The following is a 14,143-nucleotide window of genomic DNA, read 5'->3' on the forward strand; positions in this document are numbered from 1 at the left end:
TCCTATAATATCTACTCTTCCTCTTATGTAATCATTCCACATGGCAAATATATGTGCCAAGTGGCACCTATGTGGCATGATGACATGGTGGGTCCTCACACTAATCTCTTTATTTTCTTGCAAAATAATGAAATCACCTTTTTTTTGTTTAAATTACGAGGGTAAAATAGACAATATACAAATACAGAAAAATAACCATACGGCATAAAATGAAAATTGCACCCTCTGTTTTTCCTTCTTGCTCTCTGCATCTTTCTTCTACAACTTCAGTACCTCACTATCATCATCTTATTCATAAATCATAAATTTTCCTCGACGACAAAACAGTAATTTACAATAATAAAAGGGTCTGACCATGCCCATAGAGGGTTTTACAGAATCAAAAATATAATTCTTGAAAGAAATGTTCCTCTCAGCAACAAATCTCTTCCTGAACCATAGAGGACTTGTGCTTTGGCCGCTAATCTCTTCATTTGTGAAAGATTTTCAACTCACTTATTAAATCACAGATCATACTACTAGTTCATTAATTACTACTGTGGGAATGATCAAGAAAAGCTTTCTCTTCTCCCTTCACTCTTCAGGTTCCTTATTAATGTATGATGGAAGTTGGGGTCAGGGGTGGATCTAGGGGTGAACACCCTCGGCAAAAAATTATACCATATATATAAGGTATTTTTTCATTTTTTATATACATAGAGAAGAGATTGGTTCAGCAGTCTAGGGGTTCAAAATTGACCCTGAGGTTCCAAGTTCGAATCTCAGTCACTACATTTTGGGGTGACACATGAAATGATGGAAAAAGGAAAACTGGAGTTGCATATTCTGAGTCTTGGATATGCACAGATCATTTTCTTAAATTTTGCGATGCCGAGATTCCTGTTTATTCTCTTCTTCTTTTTCAACTTTTGACTCCATCTTTTGTTAATTACGACCTTCTTTTCGTTTATTTTCAGACATCTTGAGTTTCTTTATCATGGGTTGAAGCTTTATGATTTATGAATAAGATGATAGTGAGGTTAGGTACTGAAGTTGTAGAAGAAAGACTCAGAGAGCAAGAAGGAAAACGTAACAGAGGGTGCAATTTTCATTTTATGCCATATGTTTATTTTTCTGTAGTTGTATATTGCCTATTTTGCCCTCGTAGAAAATTCAAAAAAAGTTGGTTTCATTATTTTGCAAGAAAATACAGAGGTTAGAGTGCGAATACAAAAGAGAACATACGTTAAGGGTGCAAAACGCCAAGGGCCGCATTATAGCACATGAATTTCAAATGTTCAGTGTGTTTTGTTGTTGCAAACCTACCGGTGACGTACAAATTGCAAACATTAGCCATAGACGTAATTTTGAGCTACTTTTCTTTCATTGATTATTTGAAATGTTACTAAAATCATGTGAGATAAAAATGAAAAGATATGTCAAACAGTAGAATTGAACGTCATAAAGTCATTGCTGAAGAATACAGTATTATTTAGAGGAATAGGTATGCATAAACTGCGATATAAATGCCAACACCATCACCCTTCCCTCTTTAAGAAGCTACTGTAATACAGTATATTCATATTTAGACCAATAAAAGACATTTCATTTCTCAACAAACCAAATAGATAGTTCAAATGAAGAGAAGCCAATATGAAACAATAACAAGTCCACTTAGTAGAAACTGAACAAAGCAACAATATTGAATTTAAAAACGTCTTTAGGATTCATAATGTTCCTCAGCGCCCTCCTCATCATACTCTTCCTCATCATCTGCTGTAGCATCCTGGTATTGCTGATATTCTGCAACCAAATCATTCATATTGCTCTCGGCTTCAGTGAACTCCATTTCATCCATTCCTTCACCTGTGTACCAATGCAAGAAAGCCTTACGCCTGAACATAGCCGTGAATTGCTCACTCACTCTCCTGAACATCTCCTGAATGGAGGTCGAATTGCCAACAAATGTAGATGCCATCTTCAACCCAGTTGGTGGGATATCACACACACTAGACTTCACATTGTTAGGGATCCATTCAACAAAGTAGGATGAGTTCTTGTTCTGCACATTGATCATCTGTTCATCCACCTCCTTTGTGCTCATCTTACCCCTAAACATGGCAGAAGCTGTCAGGTAACGTCCATGACGAGGATCTGCAGCGCACATCATATTCTTGGCGTCCCACATTTGTTGAGTAAGCTCTGGCACTGTGAGGGAAATGTATTGCTGGGATCCACGAGAGGTTAATGGTGCGAAACCCACCATGAAGAAATGAAGACGTGGGAAGGGAATTAAATTCACAGCCAATTTCCTCAGATCTGAGTTCAGCTGACCAGGGAATCTCAAACAGCAAGTAACACCACTCATAGTTGCAGAAATCAAATGGTTCAGGTCACCAACTGCAAGTGAAAGAGGCCCAATTTATCATTTTGCTTACTTAAGTTGCAGATGGTACTATTTGTTAACTCAAAGGAAATATACTTACAACTTGGAGTAGTGAGCTTCAAAGTCCTGAAACAAATATCATATAAGGCTTCGTTGTCCAGGACCATACATTCATCAGCATTCTCAACCAATTGGTGCACAGACAGTGTAGCGTTGTATGGTTCAACAACAGTGTCAGATACCTTTGGAGAAGGGAAAACAGAGAATGTGAGCATCATCCTGTCTGGATACTCCTCCCTTATCTTGGAAATCAATAGTGTTCCCATGCCAGATCCAGTCCCTCCACCAAGTGAGTGGCAAACTTGGAATCCTGATCCATAAATCAAAGAATAGATCACAAAAATCAATCAACTATCCCTCAATCAACAAACAACAATAGTGATTTAAAGAGGATCACCAAATTGATGCATCAGACAAATAAAACATTCATCGACAGATTATGCCACTTGTCAGTGGGAGAATTTTCAAGGCAAAAGTGGTATTCAATAACACCTTTGATACATTTTCGGAAGTAAAAGGAATACAGGGCAATTTTCAAATATTGGTACCAGAAAATCCAGATGCATCACAAATTTCATTTCTACAGCATCAAGTCTAAGAGAGTATGACTCGTTATGAGATCATACCTAAAAACATAAATGGAATAAAACCATAACTACGTTATAATGTTTTATCCTTCTGCTAGTCTATGCAATTGCATGCCTTCATTTGTGTGCTCTATGTGAAGCAGGCTCGTGTACGAATATTAAAATGTGTGCATATACAATATAATTATTGCTACCTGGTGTTGGCAAGTTGTTACTATCAAATATAGGCATTGCTAATCATAAATAAGCACATTCATAGAAACAATAAGGACACAATAGCAAAGGAACAAGTACAGGAGATCAATATATAGCCGACTGTGCTACCATAGACACATTCATAGAAACAATGAGCAAACATCGGGGATGAAATCAAAAAGAGATCAAATATAAGCAAATTAGTAGAAACAACAAGCACGCGATTGGTAGATGAAACCAGAAAAAGGAATCAAATGTAGGAACAGTGAACTCATACATTGAACCAACGAGCATGCGATTTGGAATGAAAATGAGAAAGAGATCTAATATAGGCACTGTTAGCTATAAGCACATTCAATCGAAACAATGAGCAAGCAATTGCTAACGTAAAAAGGAAACGAGATCAAAACAGGCGCTATCAACAAGAATAATAAATATGCAATTGGCAATGAAATAGAAAACCGATCAACTATAGGCAACAGGCATATTCATACATGTAATGAGAATTCGATTAGAAATGAAACAGGAAAAGCATAAACAAAAGGAAGGACACAAACAAAAGCATATAAAAGAAGCAATTGAGCATACGATTTGGAATGAAAAAACGAAAATCATATTAAAAAAGGGGAAGCAACGAGCATGGGTTTGGTATGAAAAAACGAAAAGCATATAGAAAAGTAGCAATAATAAGCATTCGATTAGAAATAAAACAGGAAAATCATAAACAAAACCTTGCAAGCAATCACAATTCTCCTATAACGAAAAGCATATACAACAGGAGCATTAAACATTCGATTTGGTATTAAAAAAAAACGAAAAATATATACAACAGGAGCATTAAGCATTCGATTTGGTATAAAAAACGAAAAACATATACAAGGAGCAATAAGCATGCGATGTGGTATGAGAAAAACGAAAGCCATATAAGAAAAGAGCAATAAGCACCCGATTTGACATGGAAAAACGAAAATCATATAAAAAAAAAGAGCAACGAGCATTAGATTTGGAATGGAAAAACGAAAAAGGAGGAATAAGCATTGGATAGGAAATGAAAGAGTAAAAACATAAGTAGAAGAAAATATACCTTGCAAGCAATCACAATTCTCAGCTTCTTTCCTAACAACATCAAGGACAGCATCAATCAACTCAGCACCTTCAGTATAATGACCTTTAGCCCAATTATTACCAGCACCAGATTGTCCAAAGACAAAGTTATCAGGTCTAAAAATCTGTCCATAAGGACCAGATCTAATACTATCCATAGTACCAGGTTCTAAATCCATAAGTACAGCTCTAGGTACATAACGTCCACCAGATGCTTCATTAAAGTACACATTTATACGTTCTAATTGTAGATCTGATTCTTCAGCTGTTCCTTTGTAACGACCTGTTGGGTCTACCCCATGTTCGTCACAAATTACTTCCCAGAATTTTGAACCTATTTGGTTTCCACATTGCCCTCCTTGTATGTGAAGGATTTCTCTCATTTTTATTTTTTTGGGATTTGGAAAAAATGAGAGCAGAAATGGGGTGAGGAGTGAATGAAAGGAGAGTGATATTTCTAATGGGGAGGTTTGTTGTTGTGACAGGCGGGAATGAATAGAATACATACACACGCAATAACTGATGGCCCCGATACAATATTGTAGGCTGAATTAATATGGGTCCCACGTTTACCACCGCTATTTTTGCCTCATCAATCATCATTTCTTTTTTGTGTTTCTTTCTTTTTGTTCCACCTCAAATTGTACTATTAACCTTTCCTTTTTGTTCTCATTATTATTGCTCCCTCCCGATAAAAAAATATATATATATATTCACTTAACAAATTAAGAAAGAATTAATCTTATTTTTTTCATATTTATCTCTATTAAGTGTTATATAATTAAATCTCAATGTCTATTTAATTAGAGATAGTCTAGTCAAATTCCCTATTTTTGTTTAGGATTTAGTATTTTCTTAAGGGTGTAAATGGCTAAGTGGACTTTATTTTTTATCCGAAGGGAGTATTTTTAAAAATACCTTTGTATTTCGAATTAAAAGAATGTGAATTAAATGAGATGTTATGAAAGAGATATAAGATAGTTGGGAATTGGGATAAATGCTTTCATCATTAAAGATATTAATTGTCTTTTTTAAGGGAGTGATTAAATTTTAAAAGACAGTTAAAGGGACGGAAAGAGTAGTGGCGGATCAAGAATTTAAAGTTTATGAGTTCGAAATGTTATTGATTACTGAATTCACTTACGTTTGAGTTACTCGCTTAGAAATTTAATATTAGTACACATTTAGTAAATTCTTAATATATATATATTTGATTTAGATCAAAGTTATTAGGTTCAATCAAACTCATAGCTTCTATTGTGCTATCTACCCGAAAAGGACTAGTAGTAATTAAGCATAAGGTCATTTTAATCTATACTTATCAATATTATAGTTTTAACGGTGGAAATGAGATCTCTTGCCCTCTTATAATTTAAATAAAAGAAAATGGTCTTTTCCAGATCTCTTATGTGTAAAAAATAAATATCTGACTAAAAAAGTTTGTAAAGGATTAAAAATTCATTTCTTTCGTTTGAATATAAAAATCTTACAATGACAGATAACACGGACGGTAAGGAAAGGAATACTGTAGTAATTAAGCATATGGTAAGTCAAGTTTATACATATCAACAGAAATGGTTTAAATTATAACCTATTAAATATCAAATTCTCTTATTTTCCTTCACGTAGATTTGAATCGCGATCAAGTCCTCTACTCAGATTGAGCCTTTTTTTTTTTTTTGTCATGAAACTGATCCTTTTTTTGTTTTTGTTTCGTTTGGGATTTAGTCTATTTTTATCCTTATTGTATCACTCTTAACACAAAAACTACCTCTAAAAGTCGTATAAAGTAGTAGTAGTTCCATTCAAATTTTGTCAAAAGTGGATAAAAGTGTTCAAGAATATTTTGTGTTTAAGCCACTTTAAGGTGATATAACAGGTGAACTATTTGGATATTTTAAGCAATCATTTAAATCAAGATCTCAATTATTGTCTTCTCATCACTGTTTCAGCTCCATTATTTCTTTCACGTGTCTTTGTTTCTTTTTTATTACTAGTAATTTTTTTCACGAGCATAAGGCCCATGCCCAAACCCCACAGCCAGGGAGGTTTTTACAATATTTGCGGGGTTGACAGCTACTGATTTTTGTCTCAATTGATATAAGCTGTGTCTACTTGCAATTTTTCAAGTATCCTATCGTGATCACCACCTAATTGTATATTCACTATGTCTATTTATAATATGAATTGCCAACACCAACTCTGGTACTAACTGGAGACAACAACAAAGTTGAGATCTGAATCTGGATAATAGAAACTAATAGGCTCGAGCTCAGCCACATAAAATTGATCTAAAAAAGATTCCACAAATATTAACTTGAACTCATTACTTTCAGTTTCAACTCCAATTATGTAATATTTATGCAAAAAGACAAAAATAATATAGTAAAATCACAAGCATACTGAACTGACCGACTCTAAATCCCAGATTCATTTTTGTTCAGCCATGATTGGCCAAAAATTTCAATTTACCTATTTAAACGATCTATCAAATACATCAAAATGTGACTATGAGCATCCAGAATAAATAAAATGACAACATAGGTTTAAAAAAAATGCTTTTACTTTTTACTTGTTTTATAATGCTGAAGAATATACTTGGAAATGGACTAGTAGTTATTCTTGAAAGTGTCTGAAAAGTTTTTCCATTTGTTTGAAAGAGACTTGATTTTGAGAGCAGAAGGGCATGAATCAGACACACTTTTATCTTATGATATTATCATAAGCCTCTTTAATAACACGACAGGCCAAAATCACAGAAAATGTTATCAAAATAGAAATTAGAAAAGCACGACAGAGTATGCAATTAGAACACTGTTAGGTCCCTTGGGGTCTTTCTTCTGCACATCTAGAAACATTACGACACAGGGATCAACAGCTAAAGACTTACATACAGGAATATCACCAAAATATGAAACAAACGAACTTTTGCAACAGCTGCTCTCATCGGTTTTGAAGCATAGATTCACTGCAGTATTTCTTGAAATTCAAGCATTCTTCCACAATGAAATCACTGCAAAATTTGATTTCAACAAGTGGTGTTAGCGACTCAAATAGCAACATTCTCCATCATACAAGCAACAACAAGTGGGAACTTACAAGATCCGCTCAGCCATATCTGATACTTCCCATCTGGGACTCCACGGATATTCAGTAGTGACTGGAGACTTAATGGGCAGACCTTGAGAATTGAAGTGCTAAGCAAACATGCCGATGCACATGCACAGAGAGCAGTGAGTCATCATTATATTGAAAATTTGACTACATAAGGTACATGGAGAAACAAATAAAATATGGTTAAGGGAAGAAGGAACCAATATAGTTCAATGGTATCTACATAAACTATTTTACCTGGGAACTCTGAAGCATCAAACTTGGCTGCTGCTTAGGGAACTGAAGTGGGATGGCAAGATGAACCTAAATATAAAGGGTCTTATAAGATTTATATACTAATAATTGCTCATCAAATAACATTTCGCATATAAGCAGCACAAGTGAAGATATTCAATCAGGGGTACATGGTCTCCAGTCAGCATGCAAGACATAAAGCTTTAGCTTTATCTTGCGGGAAAAAAGAGCAACGTGATATGCTGAACGCGATATGCTGGACAAATTTGCAACTATAGTTCAGACCATGACCTGTTTCTCTATATTTTCGAGTTATTCTAAGAGATGCATGGTCTATTTTTTGCTTTATATCAGGTGTTTGCATTCATTTGACTCAATTTCCCATAGTTTTCAGCTATCAAGACTCATCCTTTTTCCCCTATCCCCTGTTCTTTTGAGAAGCAAAAACTGAAATTCATGCACACAGTCCTCCCTAGCACATGCTTAGCCAAAATAAAATGCCTCCACGCTTCACATCAGGAGAGAGATTTCTATTATGTGTTTGTCTGTGTAAAAGTCGTTAGGTTACCGTACCAGAAAAGTAAATACCCCAGAGGAAGATAAAAAGGTCGCCTTCCTGCAGAAAACCTGGCAAACAAAGAAAGGAGCATTGAACATGTCATTCTATCAACAAACATACTAATTACTACAGAATTAAGATTGCATACTGGATCGGCTTCCACTGGCCTTCCAAAAAGAGGAGCTAATGCCATAATGAGCTTCCTTCTACTTTCGATGGATGAAACTGCGTCTTTTATCTGTCAAGAGCAAATGGACAAAACAGACAAGAGAACTTTAAAAAAACAATTTGGCATAGACTCCAATGGAGAAAAGCCAGAAAGACTAACCTGTGACTCAAGCATCTCTTCTAAAGTCGGAAGGTACTCAGCCATGCACCTAGAAATAAAAAAATATATATAAAAGAATTATGAACATAAAATAACACAGCAACTTTGTCGGAAAGGAAAGCAGTTTCTTCCGCAGCAATAATCAGAACCTACATTCCATCCAACCACGCAGGAAGCCTGAAATCATCAATTGAGAAGACAGCCTTCAATTCAGGAGAAGAAATCAATTTTAAACGTGGGGCAGAAGGAACACTGGAGTATTTCCTGCCAATTGGATATATAACCTGTCACATTAGTTAAGTTAAGAGTGAGAACTAGGAAAGGGAGGAAAACTGACAAGCCAAAAGAAGATTAAGCAAATAAATTTACGCATTTAGCCTCAATGATAAATTACAATTCGAAAAGACAATTAAACAAACAAACGAACTGATTTAACCTCTGCAAAAAGAATTCACATTTAACACTTAAAATGATGCAGCGTTAAGAATGATATAAAAAAAAGTAAATGACAAAGGATGTATGGCATTCATTCATCCTAATTTTTTTCTCAGGAAGATATACAAATTAAGGTGGGTATACACAGACCTAAAATGCTCCTCAAATTATGGCATGCTTATATCTCCTGCAATCGGTATCTTCTACTACTGTGATTTTTTAAAAAGACCCGATTTTCTTTAGGACACAGTATATTATTAAAACTAACGAAAGCAAACTAAAATACAGGGGCGGAGCTACCCATGGAAATTTACATTGTATAGATAGGTGAAATTTTGGTTTTATAGGTATATATACTTGTGTTAACACCCCTTGCCACAAGTTGAAGGTTTAGCTCAGTGGTCAAGGGGTTGCAAAAATTCCCTAAGGTCCCGTGTTCGAACCTGGGTTGTGAACATATCTATATTTATTGACACCCCTTAGTATGACTGCTAAAATAGATTTGAGAAACCAGGACTTATTTTCAGTTGGAAATCAAACTATAGAGCTGTTTTCATTTGCGTTGGAGATATTAAAATCGACTCAGTGTTTCATCTTCTGTTAATATATACAGATAAATATAGGCAAGTACGGAAGCATTGTTCAGAAAGCTAACCTGTAGGTATATCTTTTGCTGATGGCGCCACGTGGATCCGGCAACCATTTTGTTTAAATCCAAATCCAGCAACGGGACAGCAAATTTAACCTCTTCTGGCTACACTACAATTTAATGGCACAAAAACCATCCATATAGTCAAGACTCAAATGTTATGCAGTATAATCCTTTCACGTAAGAGGAGAAAACGGGATTATCAAATGCAAGTGACAGTGGAGTACCTTATCAATATTTGAACTCAAAGACATTTCAATACCCTGCAACGCAATGATTAAGAGCAGAACACAGTATTGATTAATAATTACAATTTGTTAGAGCAAGTAAAGATAAGTAAACATGATAACTGGAGGAGGAAAGGGGGAAGGGCCGCGCCGACCACACTTTTAAACTCGCTTCCCCTCTATAAAATCTTTCAATCTAACAAATTAGGCAAGAAAACTTTCAATATTAGAGTTAACTCATGCACTCAATTGAGCCCTATAAATCCATCACCCATAATCCTAATAGCTAAACCTATAAGCAATAGGCCACCATCTGCCTAAGAATTGACATGTAGCGCGTCTTTAGCCAGTAAGAAACACAGTGAATGTGACATTTTTCATATCCACCACACACGATGATGTATGCTACCTAGATCACTTTGGTCTAAGTCAACCACCTGCTGATCTTCAAAAACAGCAAATTTCGATATGCACCTTAGAAATGAACCATAACTCTCATAACACTAGAGTTGAAACATAAGCATGTAGGACAAACTGAGAATTTATACACTCTAGAAAGTAAAGAAACTATGGCTACAATGTCCTCCTCCAGAATTGGCAATCCGTCCAATGATACCCAGCAAGAATCTATAGAGCTCAGATTCAAGGCTCTCTATGAGAACTATGTAGATGCCTAGAGTAGATGCTTTATCCAGTTCCACTCTTTTGAGTTTCTCTTTACACAAGGTAGGGGTAAGTTCTGCGGAAAAACCTACTCCCCATACCCCACTTATGGGATCACACTGGGTATGATATTGTTGTTGTATTGTCAGCAGTTAAGTACCCCTTTTTCTTAGTTATAATGAATCAAGTACAATTTTCTGCCGGTCACGACCATGTCCATAGTCCCGACGTAATAGGAAACCTAGCTCAATGGGGAGGAACTCCTGATTCCATATCTTCTACTTACATTAGAAGCACGTTAGCAGCCACCAAAGACTCAATTACTGACAAGCTCACAAGTTCGAAAAAAGGTTGGAGCTAGCTTACACAAAATAGTCTCCATTCTACAACTCATCTAAAACTACAATGATGGTATTACTACTTAAAGATGTGGCGAATCACATTCCTATAAACAGGAGTAATCTCTCCAAACAACAATGTGATGATCAAATTAGAAGCTTACCTCTCTCGAGAGCATTGTGCTGATTTCAAACTTCAGCCTGTCATCATCAACTTCTTCAACTCTTTTCTTTTGGTATGCCTTGTACAGTTCCCTAACAACCACATAAACTAAACCTCAGCTCTTCGTTTTCACTTTACTAAATGCTCCTTAACTAAGTAAATGACAGTAAACAGACTACTAATGAGAAAAGTGTAATACCCAACCTGAGCTGCAGAACCAGAGAGTAGAGACGAGTGGGATCTCTACTATTCCAGACAGTAAGAGGATTCTTCAATGACTTTGAATCACTAGCATCTCCAAGAGCATGATACGGTCGAAAATTTTCATCTTCCGGTCCAAATATAATATCCGGTGCCGCCAAAGGATACACAGCATTATATATCACATCCCCTGCCCCAAATTTCATCAATAATATAGGTTATTAAGACAGAAAACTACTCCCTCCATTCACTTTTACTTTGTCACGTTTCAATTCTCGAGAGTCAGTTTGACTAATCTTTGGAGCTAAATTGAACTAGATTATTTTAAAATTTTATTGTTCAAAAACTATACGAAAAACACTATAAGTTGCAATTCTTCTCACATTAATATGATGAAAAAATACACCTAAAAATATTGGTCAAAGTCCATGTACCTTGACTCTGGATAAGCGAAAAAACTATAAGTTGCAAAAACTATACGAAAAAAACTACAAGTTGCATTTATTCTCATATTAATAAGATGAAAAAGTAACATCTTAAAATGTTGGTCAAATTCCATGTAATTTGAGTCTTCAGAAGCCAAACGTGACAAGTAAAAGTGAACAGAGAGAATATAACTAATCCACCAGGCAACATTTAACTGAAATGTAAATTAGAAAATTAAAAGAGTAACTCACATTTGATGTAATCGAGGCAAAAAGGGATAACTAAGGTGAATCGATCAAGCAGACCAGTGTTTTTCCCTCCAGGCCACATGTTCTCTACCTAAAATAATATTCCAAACCATAAGCATGTTTAAGGAAAATGACCTAATTTTTTTATTTTTTTATTTTTTGAGTAAAAGCTTATAATATGTATTACCTTGACAGAGAAGGGAGTGTGAGTGACTAAGTAATTCAGCTGTGCAGCGATAAGTGGAGGGATTGCATCGATCGCCATGGCAATAAATCGTCGGAAGTTAACACAAATTTGGTTTTGTTTTCAGTCGGATACACGATGGATAGGTCCTTGTCTGAAAACTCCTTGGGCTTTTTTTTTTTTCTTTGAAAAATTGGGCTAGTGACCTGTTTTCGGCCTACTATTTAAATTATAGCCAGCTTTTAAATTATTTAAGTTATAATCCATTTTGGAACTTTAAACGAATGGTTGTCGCTCCTCCTTGACTTCTTTTTATTTTTTAAACTATTGTACGTGGATTATGTTAATGACTGATGTAATTTAAAACAAAATTCTCTTCATTTCTGTCTCTGTTTTAATTATTGTACTAAATTATGGATCATCTTAAAATTCAATTCTCATTTTGAGGTTTGATCCGAAGTCAATGATACTGAAAGAACTGCATTTATTGTTGTCCCCTACTTCTCAGTTTAGCATGATCAAACGTTTATTGACGCCCTATTAAGAACTGAAACTCTAAAGAGTGAAATTTGATATTGGTTTTAAATGGCTTATACGTTTATTGATGCCCTATTAAGAACTGAAACTCTAAAGAGTGAAATTTGATATTGGTTTTAAATGGCTTATATAGATATCTATTTAAAATTTTCTCAAACATTTTGGTAAGTTCAAAGATAAATGTACGATGTATGATTTTTGGCAAGTCAAATTGATTGTAGTTCTAAAAAAAAAATTGAAGTTTGCTTGCACAAGTAGTATGTCAAACTTCATTCATTATATCCATACATATCTAGGACATGAGAGAACAAGGTACTCAATTTTTTATGGAAACATAATCTTTGTAGGTGTATTTTGGATGCTTGCGTATAACGCATCAAAATTGATCTTGTCGTTTATTCTATTCGTTATTGGTGGTAATTCAAAGCTGATCATGTTGTTTATTCTGTGTGTTATTGATGCTACATCAAAGTAGATCTTGTCGTTTATTCTATGCGTTATTGATGCTGAATCAAAGCTGATCTTGTCGTTTATTCTGTGCGTTATTGATGCGGAATCAAAGCTGATCTTGTCGTTTATTCAATGCGTCAATGATGGTAAATCAAAGTTGATATTGTCGTTTATTTTGTGCATTATTGATGCTACCTACCTGATTAGAAAATGGATCTTGCCACTTTTTGATTCGCCTTATCACATTAAAATTGAAGCCCCCCCCCCCCCCCCCCTCCCCCCCACACACAAAAAAAAAAAAAATTGAGAATGAAAGGGAAAGTAAATTGGAAGGAAGAGTCAGTTGCATGCATAAATTGACTTGAATTGAATTTTTTGAATTTTGTAATTACGAGGTGTGCAGCTTTTCATAGTTTAGTCATAAATATAGGTAAACTTCAATTGCGTATGACTGAAGTTTAAAAATAAATGTATGAAATTGATTTTGGTGGCCAAACTTAGTGAAATTCTAAATAGTATTTGAAATTTTCTGTGCACACGTCATATATCAATCATTAACTTTATCCTTCTAGTCTGAAGTTGATTTTGTAGCGGTTAAATCTGCGAAAAGTTACATAAGTTATGACTTGGTAAATAAGATATATGTAAACAAAAGGGACTATAACTTAAATACCGCTCCTCAAATCGGCTATCCGTGCACTGTCCCTATATTTCTAGACTAGATCACGGGCCTCTGGAAACCATCTGTTTAAAGCCCAAACAGAACAAGCGAGGATTAAATTGTAAGCAGTCATGGAAACCCTAATTACAGTATGTTCCAAAGTCCTATAAATATAGTCCGCCTCTTCTTCTCCTCCTGTCGTGCTCATGATTAATCAGCACTTATCAATTGCATAAACTTTGTGTTCATAATTGAAAACCTTTGTTTTTTGTGTTATATCTTTGTTTCATATGTGAAGCCGAATGATGATTTTTTGGATAATATCTCACGACGGTCGTCTGAGGTACATTCGTGTGCCAAATTGATGTGAAAATCCAAAATTTCTGATGGTTGTTCCTTCTTTTCTTTTTTGAAT

The 14,143-nt window shown here is 35.1% G+C and overlaps 2 protein-coding genes and 1 non-coding gene across 4 annotated transcripts; 1 reads left to right on the forward strand and 2 right to left on the reverse strand.

Moving 5' to 3' along the window:
- Window positions 1–1,563: 1,563 nt before the first annotated feature.
- LOC132628122 (tubulin beta-1 chain) lies at window positions 1,564–4,803 on the reverse strand. The gene is made up of 3 exons (XM_060343854.1): window positions 4,292–4,803; window positions 2,466–2,735; window positions 1,564–2,379 (listed from the first exon to the last, which is right to left on the reverse strand). Exons 1-3 carry the CDS (start codon window positions 4,692–4,694, stop codon window positions 1,700–1,702), a joined length of 1,353 nt encoding a protein of 450 aa, XP_060199837.1. The 5' UTR covers window positions 4,695–4,803; the 3' UTR covers window positions 1,564–1,699.
- Window positions 4,804–7,064: 2,261 nt separating this feature from the next.
- On the reverse strand, window positions 7,065–12,237 carry LOC132628123 (uncharacterized). Of its 2 annotated transcripts, none has more exons than XR_009578031.1 (13): window positions 12,084–12,237; window positions 11,900–11,987; window positions 11,226–11,412; window positions 11,023–11,113; window positions 9,858–9,893; window positions 9,637–9,735; window positions 8,700–8,830; window positions 8,547–8,595; window positions 8,367–8,456; window positions 8,233–8,286; window positions 7,663–7,728; window positions 7,411–7,572; window positions 7,065–7,324 (listed from the first exon to the last, which is right to left on the reverse strand). XR_009578031.1 is itself a non-coding variant. In XM_060343855.1 (13 exons), exons 1-13 carry the CDS (start codon window positions 12,159–12,161, stop codon window positions 7,255–7,257), a joined length of 1,137 nt encoding a protein of 378 aa, XP_060199838.1. In that variant the 5' UTR covers window positions 12,162–12,237; the 3' UTR covers window positions 7,065–7,254. The 2 variants fall into 2 exon arrangements, 1 of the variants encoding a protein (XP_060199838.1); XM_060343855.1 differs by having other exon boundaries at window positions 7,411–7,508.
- A 1,786-nt stretch (window positions 12,238–14,023) lies between these two features.
- On the forward strand, window positions 14,024–14,120 carry LOC132629657 (small nucleolar RNA Z161/Z228). Its single transcript, XR_009578417.1, has one exon. It is a non-coding gene; the product is annotated as a small nucleolar RNA Z161/Z228 (small nucleolar RNA).
- Window positions 14,121–14,143: the final 23 nt, after the last annotated feature.

The sequence above is a fragment of the Lycium barbarum genome, chromosome 2 (genome assembly GCF_019175385.1).
Source record: "Lycium barbarum isolate Lr01 chromosome 2, ASM1917538v2, whole genome shotgun sequence".
Classification (NCBI taxonomy): Eukaryota; Viridiplantae; Streptophyta; class Magnoliopsida; order Solanales; family Solanaceae; genus Lycium; species Lycium barbarum.